At 39.6% G+C, this 14,979-nt stretch overlaps 2 protein-coding genes across 4 annotated transcripts in view; one reads left to right on the top strand and one right to left on the bottom strand.

Annotated features, from left to right (window-relative positions):
* Positions 1-3,746, bottom strand: part of COG5 (component of oligomeric golgi complex 5) — a 173,575-nt gene extending 169,829 nt beyond the window's left edge. The window contains exons 1-3 of the mRNA XM_066550811.1: positions 3,645-3,746; positions 2,691-2,830; positions 1,643-1,700 (exon numbers count right to left, since the gene is read on the bottom strand). Coding sequence (XP_066406908.1) covers positions 1,643-1,700; positions 2,691-2,830; positions 3,645-3,699 — 253 coding nt within the window. The 5' untranslated portion in view covers positions 3,700-3,746. The remainder of the gene's footprint in view (positions 1-1,642; positions 1,701-2,690; positions 2,831-3,644) is intronic.
* The window catches only part of DUS4L (dihydrouridine synthase 4 like), a 37,177-nt gene continuing 25,934 nt past the window's right edge, over positions 3,737-14,979 (top strand). The window contains exons 1-7 of one of the 3 annotated variants that reach the window (XM_066550816.1): positions 3,737-3,795; positions 4,438-4,572; positions 4,844-4,965; positions 8,336-8,453; positions 9,837-9,959; positions 11,271-11,497; positions 12,966-14,301. In XM_066550816.1, coding sequence (XP_066406913.1) covers positions 4,463-4,572; positions 4,844-4,965; positions 8,336-8,453; positions 9,837-9,959; positions 11,271-11,497; positions 12,966-13,231 — 966 coding nt within the window. In that variant the 5' untranslated portion in view covers positions 3,737-3,795; positions 4,438-4,462 and the 3' untranslated portion in view covers positions 13,232-14,301. Of the gene's footprint in view, positions 3,796-4,069; positions 4,573-4,843; positions 4,966-8,335; positions 8,454-9,836; positions 9,960-11,270; positions 11,539-12,965; positions 14,302-14,979 lie in introns of those variants that run through there. The other 2 variants (XM_066550815.1, XM_066550817.1) reach the window with 2 other exon arrangements.

Raw genomic sequence — 14,979 nt, 5'->3', positions numbered from 1 at the left:
TCTATGGCTGTAATAGTGCTATTAAGCATCCAACAGCCCTCTTCCTAGAGGACAGAATAAGGATGGGTGACAAGGCACTCTCCCCTCTCCACCTGCTGTGGAAGATACATGATGATACAATTCAGCCTAATCCTAAAATAAGAGGTAGCTCAAGATACCTACTGAACTACCTATAGACAGAAAAGAAGAAAAGAATACATAGAGCAGAGCTGTGTACCATTAAAAAAAAGTGCACAGGCCTAAAAAAGAAAAGACTCTACAAGCTGGGTGTACCAATTTGAAATGTTTAATGAGATTCACTTTCACACATCCAAATGACTGTGCATGCTGTGAATTAGTTCCATAATCTTCACTTGCTAACATACTTGATAAATATACCAAGAGCTATGCATTTCTAACTTCACAATTAAAAAATCTGTTGGCATTTATCTTTTCTTTTTCTTATGAATCTTGACTCAGTGTTTCCTTTAAGAGCATAACACTAAGTAAATGGAAAATTTTCAACAAATTTGAGGTGAATTGAATTGTATTTTTACTTTGCCATATTAGTTGTAAAACATGCATTATTTACCACACCTGCCTTATAGAAATGTCTCCTAACTGAGTAGTTGTTTTGAAGTACATCATTCTTTCCTCAGAGCAATTTTAGGAAGAAATGTCTTCAGAAACAACCATCATTTCAGAAAACAGAATTCCAGTGAGCACAAATTGCTGAAGATTGTTACAGGGAGGTATTTATCAGTCACAAGATTCACTACACATTCCTGTCTACTTCTTATTTGGAGAATGACACATATTTCAGTTTTTTATATTTGATTCTCCAAGTGTTTAAAAAAATTATTCAGGAGCTACCGTTACTAGATTAAACAGCCATTTCTTTCATTTTACAGCTTTATGCAATTACTGACACAAAACAGTGAACCCAAGCAGCTCCAAACACTAAGGACACTGTCTGCACAAAAAAACCCCACCACAATACCAAACCATATGACACTCTCAGCAAAGTGACAAAGAGCAGAATGGCAGGTTTAATGAGCTCCTGGCATGAGAACAATATATTGCAACCATCTTCCATACAGTCAATGGTTCCTAAGCAAGCCTTTGAAAATCAGCAGTTTATGTTAAAATCCTCATCTAAAAGAGTGGAATAAAACAAAGGTATGTATTTAACTTAGGAGCCCTTCCCTAGTAAAAAGTATCTCAACATGGTTTAGATTATGTGTTATAGCCTCTTTGGTAAAGATGTGCAAACTATGCAACATGTGCATGTGCAACAGAAAATTAGTGCTTATGGCAACAGATACCTACCAATGTTGCAACAAAACTAGGCTTATTTAGAAAAATATATTAAAAGGTAAAAGAAGGCTTTATTGCTAAAGTTGCTCAGAACATTATCAAAATACATTTTCCGATGAAGAAGCTACTCCAGAGAAGTATCGGCCAAATCTTCTCCTTAGAGCTCCATCTACTGACGTAAGGAAAAAAAACTAAAATAAAAAAGCTGCCACATGTTACTCCTCAGAAATCAGATCTGGAGCTTTAACAGTAGGGGCCAAAGCTGGCAGTGAATGAGTTCCCTGCACAAATCCTGAAAGTGCCTCCTCCACTGTAAGGATAGCCAGCATAATATAACAATATTTACCTTCCAGGGATTCAATTCCAGTTGCTTGGGCCAACAAATCTTCATGTCTTGCAACAACCTTAAAAAAACCAATAAAGAAATCAAAAGAGAAAAATGGGGTCATGAGCCTAAAAGAAGTATTAAATATATCACAATTAGGCATTTAAGTATCAGCATCCCTACATTAGCCAGATACAGAAAAAAGCAAGTACATCTCACAGGAGAAAGGGTTTTAAGAATACAAGGTGTTTTAACTCACAAAAGCAGCAAGCTGAGAATGAGAAGAGGGTCAGAAATTAATTAAGATGTGCAGCAGAGCTGACATCTTAATTAAAGACAGCAGAGCAATCACATTTCAACACATCTTGATATTTAATAATAATTGTAAATGTGAACTTACTAATCACACCATAATTATGTATATTCTTTTTTTTTCTGTTTATGACATTTTTAGAAGTAAGTAAGTAAGTAAGTTCCCAAAGAACTTATTAACTGGGGCAGGGGGAGGGAAGAAGCAAGTTTTGAAACTACAGACAAACTTAGCAAGTGCTCTCATTGCAATGTCTTCTGTGGATTTATGATTTCTGCATAGAAAACGTCTTCTATCTTAACTCAAAAGCCTTTCTGAAGGTGTAGGAGTGTGTTAGCATAGGTTGTATCTGCCTAGCTAAAGGTAAGTCCCTGGGCTTATGCTACTCTTCAGCACATGATGTAAAGGTGCAAGCTCTCCCTATCTTCTCACAATGCCATGCTGAAACATGGCCTCAAGTGTTTATGATAGCTGACACAATCATTTGGAAAGAGTCTTCCTTCTTACCAGGAAGAGTAAAACATCACACAGAGATAAGACTACAAAAACTGAAATAATACATGGTTACCTGCTAGCAGTACTGACTGTGGGCTTAGCTGAGTTGTCAAACTCACTACTAGTTCAGCTGCTAACTGTACCTTTAGTAACTGCTTGCAGAGGACACTGGGCAATTTCACAATTTACAAGCTCGTAAGAATACTAAGTTTTTGACTAGTTTATATCAATCACCCCAGAATAACAGGTATGCTTTAAACTTACTTGTAAATGCAGCTCTTTATCCAACTGACTAATACCTTGAGCAAGTTTGGCCAGCTGCTCAGCTATCACAGCCTGATGGATGGATTGGGAAGTGTAAGCTTTCACATCAAAGTCTTCTCTGAAGAAGTCAGCATAACATTCTGAAAAAGGATTTAGGATTTTAGGGTTTTATTTTCCTGGTTCAGAAGAATTAAATAATATTTAATTCTGCAGTGTACAAATCTCTGACCTTCAATTTCTTCAACATAACAGTAAATGTTCTCTACATCACATAGTACAAACGTCGGAAGAGGGCACAATCACGAGAAACAAGTCTGGAACCGGTAACTGGGGTTCGTGCTTGTTTTGGGGATTTATTTTTTTTTTTGCAAATGGTGATAAAGTCACATGTTCTTTATTCCCGACACCCTTCTCTTGAGCAGAATACACTAAAAAGTACCTTATTTTCTCAAAGTTTACAGTGTAACCAGGGTGAAACTGTTGAGCCTGTACCCATAAGCAAACACACCAGTCACCTGCAGATCACTGACAAGTAGCAAGAGACAAAACTTGATTAAATCATACCGGATTTCGACAACGGTGTGAGTTTATAAAACAATTATGAAATAATACTGCAATTATGACTCTGGATCAAGCAAAACCATTGTTCCCAAACAGCTACTCTCAACTCAACCGAGCACCTTCTCCTCTCCTTCCAGTGCAATTTTTTTCTCTTTGGGAGCAAGCGAGCCCCAGCGCACACTCCGCGCACCCACCGCGGTCCCTCCCCGCGCCGGGGCACTCGCTCCTCCGCCCGAACTCCCGGGACTCGCCGGTGCGGGGCTCCCCCGCCCGCCCGGCCCACCGCCGCCCTCCCGGGGGACCCTCCGGGCCGCCGCGGACGGGCCCCCGGCGCGGTCGTGCCGGCAGGGGCTGTGCCCGGAGCTGCCCCCCGAGCCCACGGCCGCGCCTCACCGTCCGCCCGCAGCTCGGCGAGCGCCGGGGCGGGGGCAGCCCCCGCCTCCTCCATGCTGGCGGTGCCGGAGCCCGCGCGTCACTCCCGGACGCGGCGCGCGGCGATGATGGCGAAGGAGCGCGACGGAGCGGGCGGCGGCGGCGGCACGTGGTGAGCGGGGCCGCCGGGAGCGAGGCGGGCCAGGGGGAGCCGTGCCGGGGGGAGCCGTGCCGGGATGGGCCGTGCCGGGGGGAGCCGTGCCGGGGGGAGCCGTGCCGGGGGGAGCCGTGCCGGGATGGGCCGTGCCGGGATGGGCCGTGCCGGGGGGAGCCGTGCCGGGATGGGCCGTGCCGGGGGGAGCCGTGCCCGGATGGGCCGTGCCGGGGGGAGCTGTGCCGTGAGGGGCCGTGCCAGGGGGAGCCGTGCCGTGAGGAGCCGTGCTGTGAGGGGCCGTGCCCGGGGCAGCCGTGCCCGAATAGGCTGTGCTGGGGGGAGCCGTGCTGTGAGAGGCTGCGCAGGGAGAGGCTGTGCCCGGGGCAGCCGTGCCCGAATGCACCGCGCCGTGGGGAGCCCTGCCGGGATGGGCCATGCCGCGAGGGGCCGTGCAGGGTGAGGCCGTGCCGGGGCGAGCCGTGCCTGAGGGAAGCCGTGCCTGGGGGAGTCGTGCCTGGGGGAGTCGTGCCAGGAGGGCTGTCCCTGGCACCCTGCGGGGAGCATCTTCTGGCCGGCCGCTTCACCAGAACGGCAGTGCTGTGTAAACTGTGCTGCTCTGCATTGAATGATGAACGTTTCAGACGCTGTTTGTTTTTCCAGATGCTGAAAGGACTGTTAGTTATACATGATTGATGACATCAGAGAAACTAAAGAATGCCAACTAAAAGATCCCATGGATTTGTTTCATTCTGGGCAAGTTGTAAAAATATGTGCTCCTATGGTCCGCTATTCAAAGTAAGTAACTGTCATATCAGCTCTGTCATTTTCTCTGTTTAGAAACTTGTTTCTCAAATTTATAATGACTAAAAATGGGTGATTACCTTCTTCTCCTTTATTTAGGACAGAGGTAGATGTGGGGCATGTTTTATTTTACATATTTTCATTACAGATCTACACATAAAACACTTGAACATCCCCACAATACTGCATGTTGGAACAGCATTTTAGGGTAGCTAATCAGAAAAATGCCTTAACTATTTACCTTTTAATCTTCATGTGTCTGCAGGTTGGCTTTCAGAACCTTGGTTAGGAAGTACAGTTGTGATTTGTGTTACACACCAATGATAGTGGCAGCTGATTTTGTGAGATCTGCAAAAGCCAGAGACAGCGAATTCACAACAAACAAAGGTATTATTTTTAAGAAACCATTGCCTTGTCAGAATGTTTTATGTGATCATAAGTGAAATTGACCTGGTGAATGAAGTGAGTTACACAAGTTGACATCCATTAACAATTTTTGTATATTGTCTGATTATAAAACCACAGAAATAGTCTAAGTGAGAGTAAGCACAGTCCAGCAATAGCGAGTGAAATGAAATAGTGGAAAACTTTGTCTCCACCTGAAATCAAGGCCTCCAAAGTGATTTATATCTGTGGAGGTTGACCACACATAGCTACCACTCATTCTTCCTTCATTCTCCCAGCAGCACAGGGGGAGAATAGGAAGAACAAATGAAAGAAAAATTCATTTGTCAAAATAAAGGCAGCTTAATATGTAAAGGGAAGAAAAAGGGAGAGAAACAAACAAGTTCTGCAAAGGCAATCACTTCCTACTAGCAGACCAATGCCCAGCCATTCTCCAAGCAGTAGCTACACTGGAACAAAAATTCCTTGTCCCAACCCACTTTTTTCTTTCCCTATCTTTCCAGTTTCCTTGCTAAGCTTGATGTTATACAGTATGGAATACTCCTTGTTCCTATTTGGGTCAGCTGTCATAGCTTTGCTGCAAACTTCTTGCCCACTCCAGTCTGTTTGTTGGGGGTAGGGGCAAGCAAAGTGAGAAAACCAGGAAGTTTTGACACTGTGCACGTACTTACGTACTTTGCAACAACAGCCAAAACAGCTGTGAATTATCAACACTGGTTTTACCACAAAATCCAAAATGCAGCACCACACAGGCCACTATAAATGAGCTTCAAATACATTTGACAAGTAACTCCATCCATCACAGTTAGGCCAGGTACAAGATTGCAGTAAGATTCTTTTTCTAGGAATTGTTTCATGTGTGTTTCAGAAACAAACATTTAAGTCATCCAGGAAAAGTTTTCTAGTCTCTAGCAAATATAAGAGTGCTACTGAAGGTGTAAAAAGTAGTAGACCAGCCATTGATACAGTGGAGTGAAGGACTGAGAAAAGAAGAAGGGTTTCATATTAGCCAGACTGGAAAGTGGAAAGGGCTGTTGGTGGATGACTCTAGAAATGAGCACAAGAAAGCACAAAAGATACCAGAGGTTTAAGCATGGCTGGGGTTGAGGGGGAGAAGCAAGGCTTCAGGCATGGTACAGAAACATAACCAGAACACCTATAAAAAGAAGAAGTATGAGGACTTGCACAGTGTCATGGCTATAAAGAGATCTGAAGTATGTGGGAAGAGGTGATGAGAACGATAGAGATCTGTTGGCATGAAGTGGCTGCAGCAGAACAGTGTGACAAGGAATATACGAGCACAGGCTGCAGCTGGAGGAATGAAAAGCACCACTAACATGCAAGTAAGACCAGCATGTAGGATCTATAAATTAGGATGATTTAGTCTATTTAGGCCACAGAATTTGTGGTTTCATAAGTGTATATGTAATAGGGAAAGTGTATTTCACTGTTTTAGCATTGGCTATGTATTATGGTAGTAATGCACCCAGTATTATGGTGCATTATTCAAATAGAACAGAGCAATTACAGAGGAAATTCACATTGAAAAGCACAGGTAGACTCTTATGAGTGGAATGCAACTTTAAAAAATCCATTAATAACTCATTGTACATAAAAATAAATGAGTAAGAACATAACTGACTCAAATATATATGGTTCAAAGCTCCACAGTTACTCGTTTGCCCCCCTTGAATTTACTTACACTTCTGCTCTACACAAAGTACGGTGGCATTGAAATTCTGCAGGTCAGATATGGAGTGTATTCTGGGGAGTGCTGGGATAGGGAAAGAGGAGATGAAATGTTTTAGTGTTGTAAACAACATCCTTTTCCTACTCAGTTGTTTTATGCTGTCCTTAATTTTACAGGCCTGTGAAACACGCTGCCTCATGCACCAGATTATAGTATTTACATTATTGGCATTTACATGTTGTGTGGTTTTATGTTTAACTTGCTGGCTGTTTGGGGATTTTGTCTTCTAATTAGTGGGGTAGGTTTGCAATTTATGTTTTACATTTTCTTCTGCATTCATGTTTCTTTGTTGTATATTTCTCAGAGACAGGTGTTCTTTGTGGCTGCTGCTAAAAAGTTTTGTGGCTAGACTCAGTATTTTTATTACTTAATGCTCAACAAAGAGAAACTAGGCATGTGGGCTTATTCTAAAATATTAGGTATAACAATGTAAATTCCTTCAGCTAGAGCACTGTATTAAAAGGACACTTTTAAAAATATATGTGCAATTTTATTTTATTTTTGCTTGCTGGATTTTTAGGTAACTTTTAGAAGTGCCTCAGCTTGATTGAGAGCATAGTGGTGGCCTTTCTTACTTAATCTCCACCATTTCAATAACTTCTTACTTTCCTCTAAAACAGAAAAATGTTCAGAAAGCACTTGTGGTCTCTTCAGTACAAGAAGTGCACTTGTTTTGTGCATTTGTTGGATCATCTCTTTTTCCATCAGTGCTCAGATACCACACTGCTTCTTTTTAACTACAGCAATTGTTTATATGGAAAGTGAGTGCTGAGACAGCTTGAGATGTTTGAGATGCCGTTAATGTAATGCAGTAGCTGTAAAAGAGGAACTCATGTTCCAAATGACCATCTGGCTCTCTGCAGGGGCTTAGTAAATCACAAGTAGTTCAGCAGACCCAAGCTGAGGAGCGCTGGCACTTTGGTTTCTCACTAGAGACAAAGCTGCTAGAGCTGCTTCTGCACGCGTGTGCTCATTCCAATTCTGCGTGTCACGTTGTGGACAGAAAACAGCCATGTTGGCACAGAAAAGGAAAATGATGGGCAGGGATGAGGAAGGGCAAAGCTTGTGGGTGTTTTAGTTCCTTCCTGAAGGATTGGTTCTGTAAGCAAGTGTCAGACCTGGCAAGACAGACAGCACAGCAAAGGGGCAGCATGCAGACAAGGGGCAGGCTAAGAGGGGAAGCATGAAGGCTGCTGAAAATTAGAGAATGCCTAGTTTCATAAATGGTCTTTGTGAAAGATTAGCAACTGACCAGTGTCAGTCAGAAAGTGTATGTTAAGCCAGCAACTGTGTAGTACACCTATATTTGTCTGAATTTCCACCTCTGTTAATAGACATACTCGCTTAGTAAGTAACCCCTGGCCAGCTGCCTTTGTTTATTTGTGACTGAGGGCTTACAGAATCACAAAATAGATGAGCTTGGAAGGACCTCTGTAGGTCATGTTATCCAGCCACCCTGCTTATGCAGGGTCACCTATACTTGGTTGCCAGGACCATGGTCAGACAGATGTACAATATACAAAAATAGCATTCAAAATTTAGAACCTGTTACTTTTATTTTCTGGGAATTTTTAATCTCTCAATATCTTTTCATTGGCATAGGTGATCACCCACTGATTGTTCAGTTCGCTGCTAAAGAAGCACAGATTTTGTGTGATGCTGCCCGTATCATCTGTCCTTTTGCAGATGGAATAGACCTAAACTGTGGCTGTCCTCAGAGGTAAAGGTTTGAACAAGCTGGGTAAATATGGATAAATAATTAAGAGACTAAAGAATGCTGGTCTTCCTTTTCATCATAATTTCTATCTTAACCTAAAAATAGATTTCAAGAGAGGAAGAGCTTTTTAACCTGTCAGAAATGTCTATGTGGTAAGGCACTGTTCTGAGTGCTCCCAGCTGCCTGTCACCATGGTGAGACTACTGGGAAAACTGTATGTATTTGCCAACTTGCCTTTTTTAATTTCTGAGATACTGAGTGTTGGCTCTGAAGTGTCCATCCCTTCTCAGCAACTGTTAAATGTGCACTACCAAAAAGAGCTTGCTGCAAATAATTTGCAGAGTGGTTTGAATCATGATGTAGCAATTTCCAGAATAATGAGGCAAGTCCATGATGTCTCAAACTTGCTGCAAGTGAAGGATAGTCTTTAAAATAAAATTATACAGATAAAGTAGTGAAAATAATTTTTTCCATCCTTTATTAAATTTATAAGTTTAGTGAATTAGTGATGTACTTCTCACTTAAATTGATAAAGATTTTGTTTTGGCAGTGAAATAGAGTAGTAAGATTCTTCCTAATTGGTTCCATTGAGAACCATCTATTACATGAGTGTCAGGCAGTCTTTTTCTAAATAAAGACCTGAAAAATGTAGGAAAGTAAAAGATAATATTACAGTGCAAATAAATTTAATTTCTCTATTCTAATTAGGTTTTCTTGACCTAAAACTATAGTATTTGAGAAAGCCCTTCTGGAGAGATCTGAGGCTTGTGCATGGAAGTATTGGGGGTTTTTTTAGCTAACTACTGTTAAGTATGTAAAACTGTCTGTTCCTTTTAGGCCAAAAATACATGCTTACATTTGAATCGTTTGTTTCTTGTACAAATTAGTTTCAAATTAACTAAAGTTGGTGTACTTTATGTGCCTCTATAAGAAAAATTATTTTAAAAACTGCTGCTCTTATGTGGAAGCAAAGGTTATTCTTGCCAGTCAAAATAGTGAGACCAGAATATCACTAAAATAATGTCCTCACCTGCACTTCAAAAAATCCTCCTTTTCAATATGAAGTTGTCATCTATTTAAAAGAAATCTTTGACAGGAGGAAGGGGAAACATCAAATTATTTCTTTTATGCATGCACTGTAGATTAAATTTTATTTTCCTTATGAGTCTATTTTGAACCTAAAGAGATTGGTAACTTGTCAAAGTTCTGGTAGCACAATGGAGATTGAACCAGGATCTAAAAGCTGTACCAAACTGCAAACAAATAATTGATCTACAGCCAGTACCACACATTCTGAAGGTCATAAGGAAAGAAACTGATGTATGTAACTGATACTGATCTGCATTTCTTCAGATGTAGAATATGAGTGTTCTTTTTCTTTTAAAGATGGGCGATGTCAGAAGGTTATGGTGCTTGCTTAATAAATAAACCTGAGCTTGTTAAAGATATGGTGAGACATGTACGGAGTCAGATTGACAACCCTAAATTTTCAGTATCTATTAAAATAAGGTAGGTCTAACTTAACTACTGTTTGTGGTACATGGAAGAATCTTTTTTTTTTCTTAAAGAATTTCGTGTAATAGTAATAATATTTATAATTCTATTAATGCAATACTATACATTATAGTAATTTCCTTACATGTGAAGACCGCTGAGATTTTTTGATTCAAATGTCTGGGGCAAGTAATAGAAAACTTAGAACCAGCACAGCCTTTGACCACTTACTCAGATAACATACTGTGAGCTAGAGTTCTCTTGCAATCCAAACAATATGAAAGTACAAGTTAAAAAATGAGGGCTTCTATAAAAGAAAAGCAATACACAGTCTGTATCATCACAAGGATTTGCTTTGTGAGCTATTAGAGAGCAGAGCCACAGTTGCAATTGAGTATAAAGGGATGGTAACAAAACTGAGAACTGGTCCCACAGCTGCTGTAAGGAATACATTCTGCTTCCCTACATCAGCTTCTAAACTTCTGTAGACTTGTTTTTCATTGCTTTGTGTGCAGCCCAGAGAACAGAATGCTCCAGGGAGACCTTACAGGAGCCTTCCAGTACCTAAAGGGAGTCCACTAGAAAGATGGAGACAGACTTTGTACAAAGGCATGATGTGACAGGACAAAGGGGAATGGCTTCAGGCTAAAAGAGGGCATGATTAGATTAAAAGATATTAGGAAGAAATTATTTACTGTGGAGGTGCTAAAGCCCTGGAACAGGTTGCCCAGAGAAATTGTGGATGCCCATCCCTGGAAGTTTGTAAGGCCAGGTTGGATGACCTCTGAGCAACCTGGTCTAGTGGAAGATCCACTACCTCCCCATAGCAGGGGAATTGGAACTGGATGATGTTTAAGGTTGCTTCCAAACTGAACCATTCTATGATTCTATGACCATTCTCGATCCATTATTTAGCCATATATCCTATGTGCCTTTTGTTTTTTGTCATTTAAGTTGCAACTCAATTTCCAGTCCTTCTGGAAAGGGGGACTATTATAAATTAGATTTTTTTTTCCCCACAAGATATGCAAAATCATGGCCTTGATTTTAGATTTTTTGGGTACCCTTGCTCAATCTTTATAAAATTTACTATGTATATTACAGAGATGTGATATAAGTGGGAAATGTTAAATTAAATACCAGTTTCCGTACACTAAACTCATATATCTTAAAAACACCTCAAAAATCAAACACTGTTTTCCAACTGTAATATTGGCTTTATACTGTTATTTATGGAAATCTGTGGTAATTCCTCCTTATGGAGGAGTGCTTTTTATATAGGCCAGGAAATTTACTACCTACTGCTTTCATTCCTTGCAATTTTAGGATCCATGAGGACTTAAAAAGAACAGTTGACCTATGTCAGAAAGCTGAAGCAGCTGGAGTTTCATGGATTACAGTACATGGGAGAAGTACAGAAGAAAGGCATCAACCTGTACATTACGATGCAATTAAAATAATTAAACAAAGCATGTCTATACCTATTGTGGCTAATGGAGATATTAAATCTTTAAAAGATGCTGAAAATGTTCATCACTTGACAGAAGCAGATGGTAAGATTAAACATACTCTATTTTCTAAGTACACTTCCCAGGTTTCAAGGTATTTATTTTGAATGTAAGTAGGACATGATTTGAGTGCTTTCTCTCCTTGAGGAGACAAATGAAAGAGGTTATTTTAGATGCCTTAAAAAACTCAAAAGCAGAATCACTGGTGATCATCACAACACTAGAGCACTGCTATTCAAAGCCACAAATAATTAATTCTGAGGCAAATTACAAAAGCTCTGTGATTAATTATGCTATCTCATCACTCAGTAGTGGAGTTCAGGGGGACCATCAGACATTCTGTCTCTTCATGGAGCTGATCATTTTAAAGAACTGTAAACTTCTACTTGGAAATCTCTACTTCCTGCACATGGGAGAAGATTTCTTACAGTAAGAACACAGTGGAAAAGGGATATATTGTTAAGCCAGATGGTTAACTTCAAGGAAACAGCATTGCAATTTCATTTCAGTCATAGAATTTGGGGATTTTTTTCAGTTATTAAGTCACAACAGATCCTGCAACTGTCTGTCGTTTCAAGTCAGTGTGGAAATTTGGTGTATGTTCTGAAAAGGTAATCTGTATCTACAGACTTTGTGTCTTCCAGGAAAGAGAACAGTACCTGTGGCAGGGTTCTGCCAACACTGTTGCTGTTTAATAGCTACAACAGAAATTGAACTCAGCTGCCATGCTGCTTACAGTGACTTTCCCCCCAAATACAGAGCAGGAAGGAAATGCATATTACAAAAAAATGTTCTCATAGTCCAGCTGACCTTCTTCAGTAGTAAGAATATTAAGCATTCAGTTTTTTCTGTCATGGACAATGACAAATTAAATTTTTCAATTCTGATCATCCTATTTTTTAAGACTGAGTATGATAGATTATATCTTGATAGTGCAGAAAACCAGAAACCCTTAATCACAGAAAAATTACAATAGAACTTGTATGGGTTTATCTGATGGTATTGGATTAGAGTTGCAAATATACTACACACTTGTTCAGAAAGATTTACTGCAGATCAAGAGTCCTAAAATGTTCTTAATTGTGCCATTGAATTGAGCCATTCCATCTCTTAGTGGAAGAAGGACAGTGAATAGACTGAGTTACACAGAAAACTATCGGTCCTCTTCTGTCTTTCCATCATAATTTTATGTTACAAATCAATAATGTATGTAACGAATAAGAACAAAGTACTAATTAGTTGCAGTTTCAAAAGAAGGGAAGAAATGCTTCTGTGACCTGTGTTTTGTTTCAAAATTTCTGGAATGTGTGGTTAGGTGTTGTAGATCCTCTGAGGTTTGCCTTGTTCAATGGATTTCTCTGATACAGCTGTAATACTCATCCCTGTTGTTCTCCCATTACTATCTGTAAGCTTTGGGTGGGTGTCCTAATGGGTGTTGTACAAAATCCACAGGAAGATTTAGGATAAAATTGAAACTAGAATGTAACTTACTGCTTTAATTTCCAATTTGAAGGTATCATGGTGGCTAGAGGACTCTTGGCAAATCCAGCTATGTTTGCAGGATATGAAGAGACACCTTTTCAGTGCATCCAGGACTGGGTTGACATTGCTCTTGAGCACGGAACTCCTTTTACATGTTTTCACCACCACTTAATGTACATGATGGAGCGCATCACTTCAAAGCAAGAAAAAAAAGTTTTCAATGTTTTATCAAGTACCTCAGCAGTACTAGATTATCTGAATGACCATTATGGTTTGGGGGAAATGAAAGTATGTTAGTCCTATGTAAACTTGTATTTTGCAATTGTCGATAAACTGTGAAAGTTTTCATTGGGTTTTTACTTTTTAGTCATATTTGTATATTGTGTAACACAGCAAAACATTATTATTTGGATGATACTTTATATTTTTATGTCTCCTTTTTTCGCTCTAAAGAATATTCAAGAATCTACAAATGTGGAATTCTATTACAATGCACTACTCCAGAGAGGACTGATTATTGTAAGGCCCCAGTAATTTAATTTTTCACCAGATAATTGCTCACAGCAATATGATTACAAAACTAGGGCCTTTCTTACGTTAAACCTCCTAAAATCAGGACTACTTATAGATAATGACAGTAATTTCAGACCAAAAGAACACAAAGGGAGCAACTGTAGAAGTTTTTGCTTTAGATAACATAAGCTTAAAGCCCATCATACTATCCTTTTTTAAATTTGATGTTTCTTTGGCAGCCTAAAACTCTGTTATTTATAATTTAGAAAAATTCCATACTTCTTACAGCAAAAGAAACACAGAATAGATAAACAATTATGGAAAGAAGGAAGAAGGAAAATGAAGAGGGAAAGAAGAAAAAAGGAAGAGATAGTTTAAATACAAATTTAGCTGAATCTAAACAAGACTTCTAAGTTTAATCTAACTAAATTCAGGGTTTTTTATCTACTGTAGAATAATTGCATACAAGATTAAATCCCTATCATCTACCAAACCAGAACTTTTTAGGTCAAAGAAAAGCTGACAGATTCTCTCAGTGGGGCTCTTGCAGTCCTTTCTGCCTGCTGGCATGTTGCTTATCAAAGCATGACAGCCACTTGGCTTTGAATCATTATATAGGGGCAAAATAGTGAAAATCAGAACAAGATAATAACATTACACACCAGCTGCATTTGTTCTGCAAGGGAAATTTCACAAAACTATACAGTACAATTATTTGTAATCAAATAATTTTTTTCTTTATATGTTTACATAGAAATTAATACCAAAAATTGCTGAGTTTTCTGACTGTGATTGTTCTATGAATATACATGTAAATAGTTCCAGATTTTCTAAATAAATTACTTGGTTTTGTATGCAGTTGTAATTCTTTTTACTAGACAGCAATCTGGAGGAGGGAAGCTTGCTTTTGATGCTACTCTCCAAATCTTTTCGTAGTTCAGGTATCTTATTAACACCATATTTTTTAATACAATAGCATAAAATACTTGATTCTTTCTCATAATGAATATGTCTGATTTAGGCATATAAACAAAAGTTTGAAAGGCATGACCCAAGGCATCAAGTCCAGTTCACTGTTTAAGGCAGCAAAAGTTACATAACTCTCCTGATATGATCACCTTCCCGATGTGCTAACAAATGGAAAACTACAGACATGCTTTGCTCTCCTAGGCTAATTGAGACAACCTCTGCAACCATTTTTGGTGTGTCCATTCCTTCACACAACTATTTTTTCACTCTTCTGGATTGTAAGGTTTTCTTGACATTAGTTGGGCACAGTTCTGTTAAGCATTCCAGGTAAATTCCCAGCAGTGTCCTCTAGAGTTAATACTACTTCTGATACTTCACTTTTGCTCAGCTAATATTTATCATGTAAGTTATGAGCTCCCACTTTTAGAGCAGAAGTTCTTACTTTCCAACTGCATGACTTGGTATTTTGTACTACCAAATTTCCAGTATCAAGTTCACCCAGGTATTTTGCAATACTGTTCTCCTCAGTTCTGAAATGCTCCCAGCCTCCTCTGAAGTAAAAC

Source organism: Molothrus aeneus, chromosome 5 (assembly GCF_037042795.1).
Source record: "Molothrus aeneus isolate 106 chromosome 5, BPBGC_Maene_1.0, whole genome shotgun sequence".
NCBI classification, from domain to species: domain Eukaryota; kingdom Metazoa; phylum Chordata; class Aves; order Passeriformes; family Icteridae; genus Molothrus; species Molothrus aeneus.
This window is presented reverse-complemented; position numbering and strand designations above follow the sequence as displayed.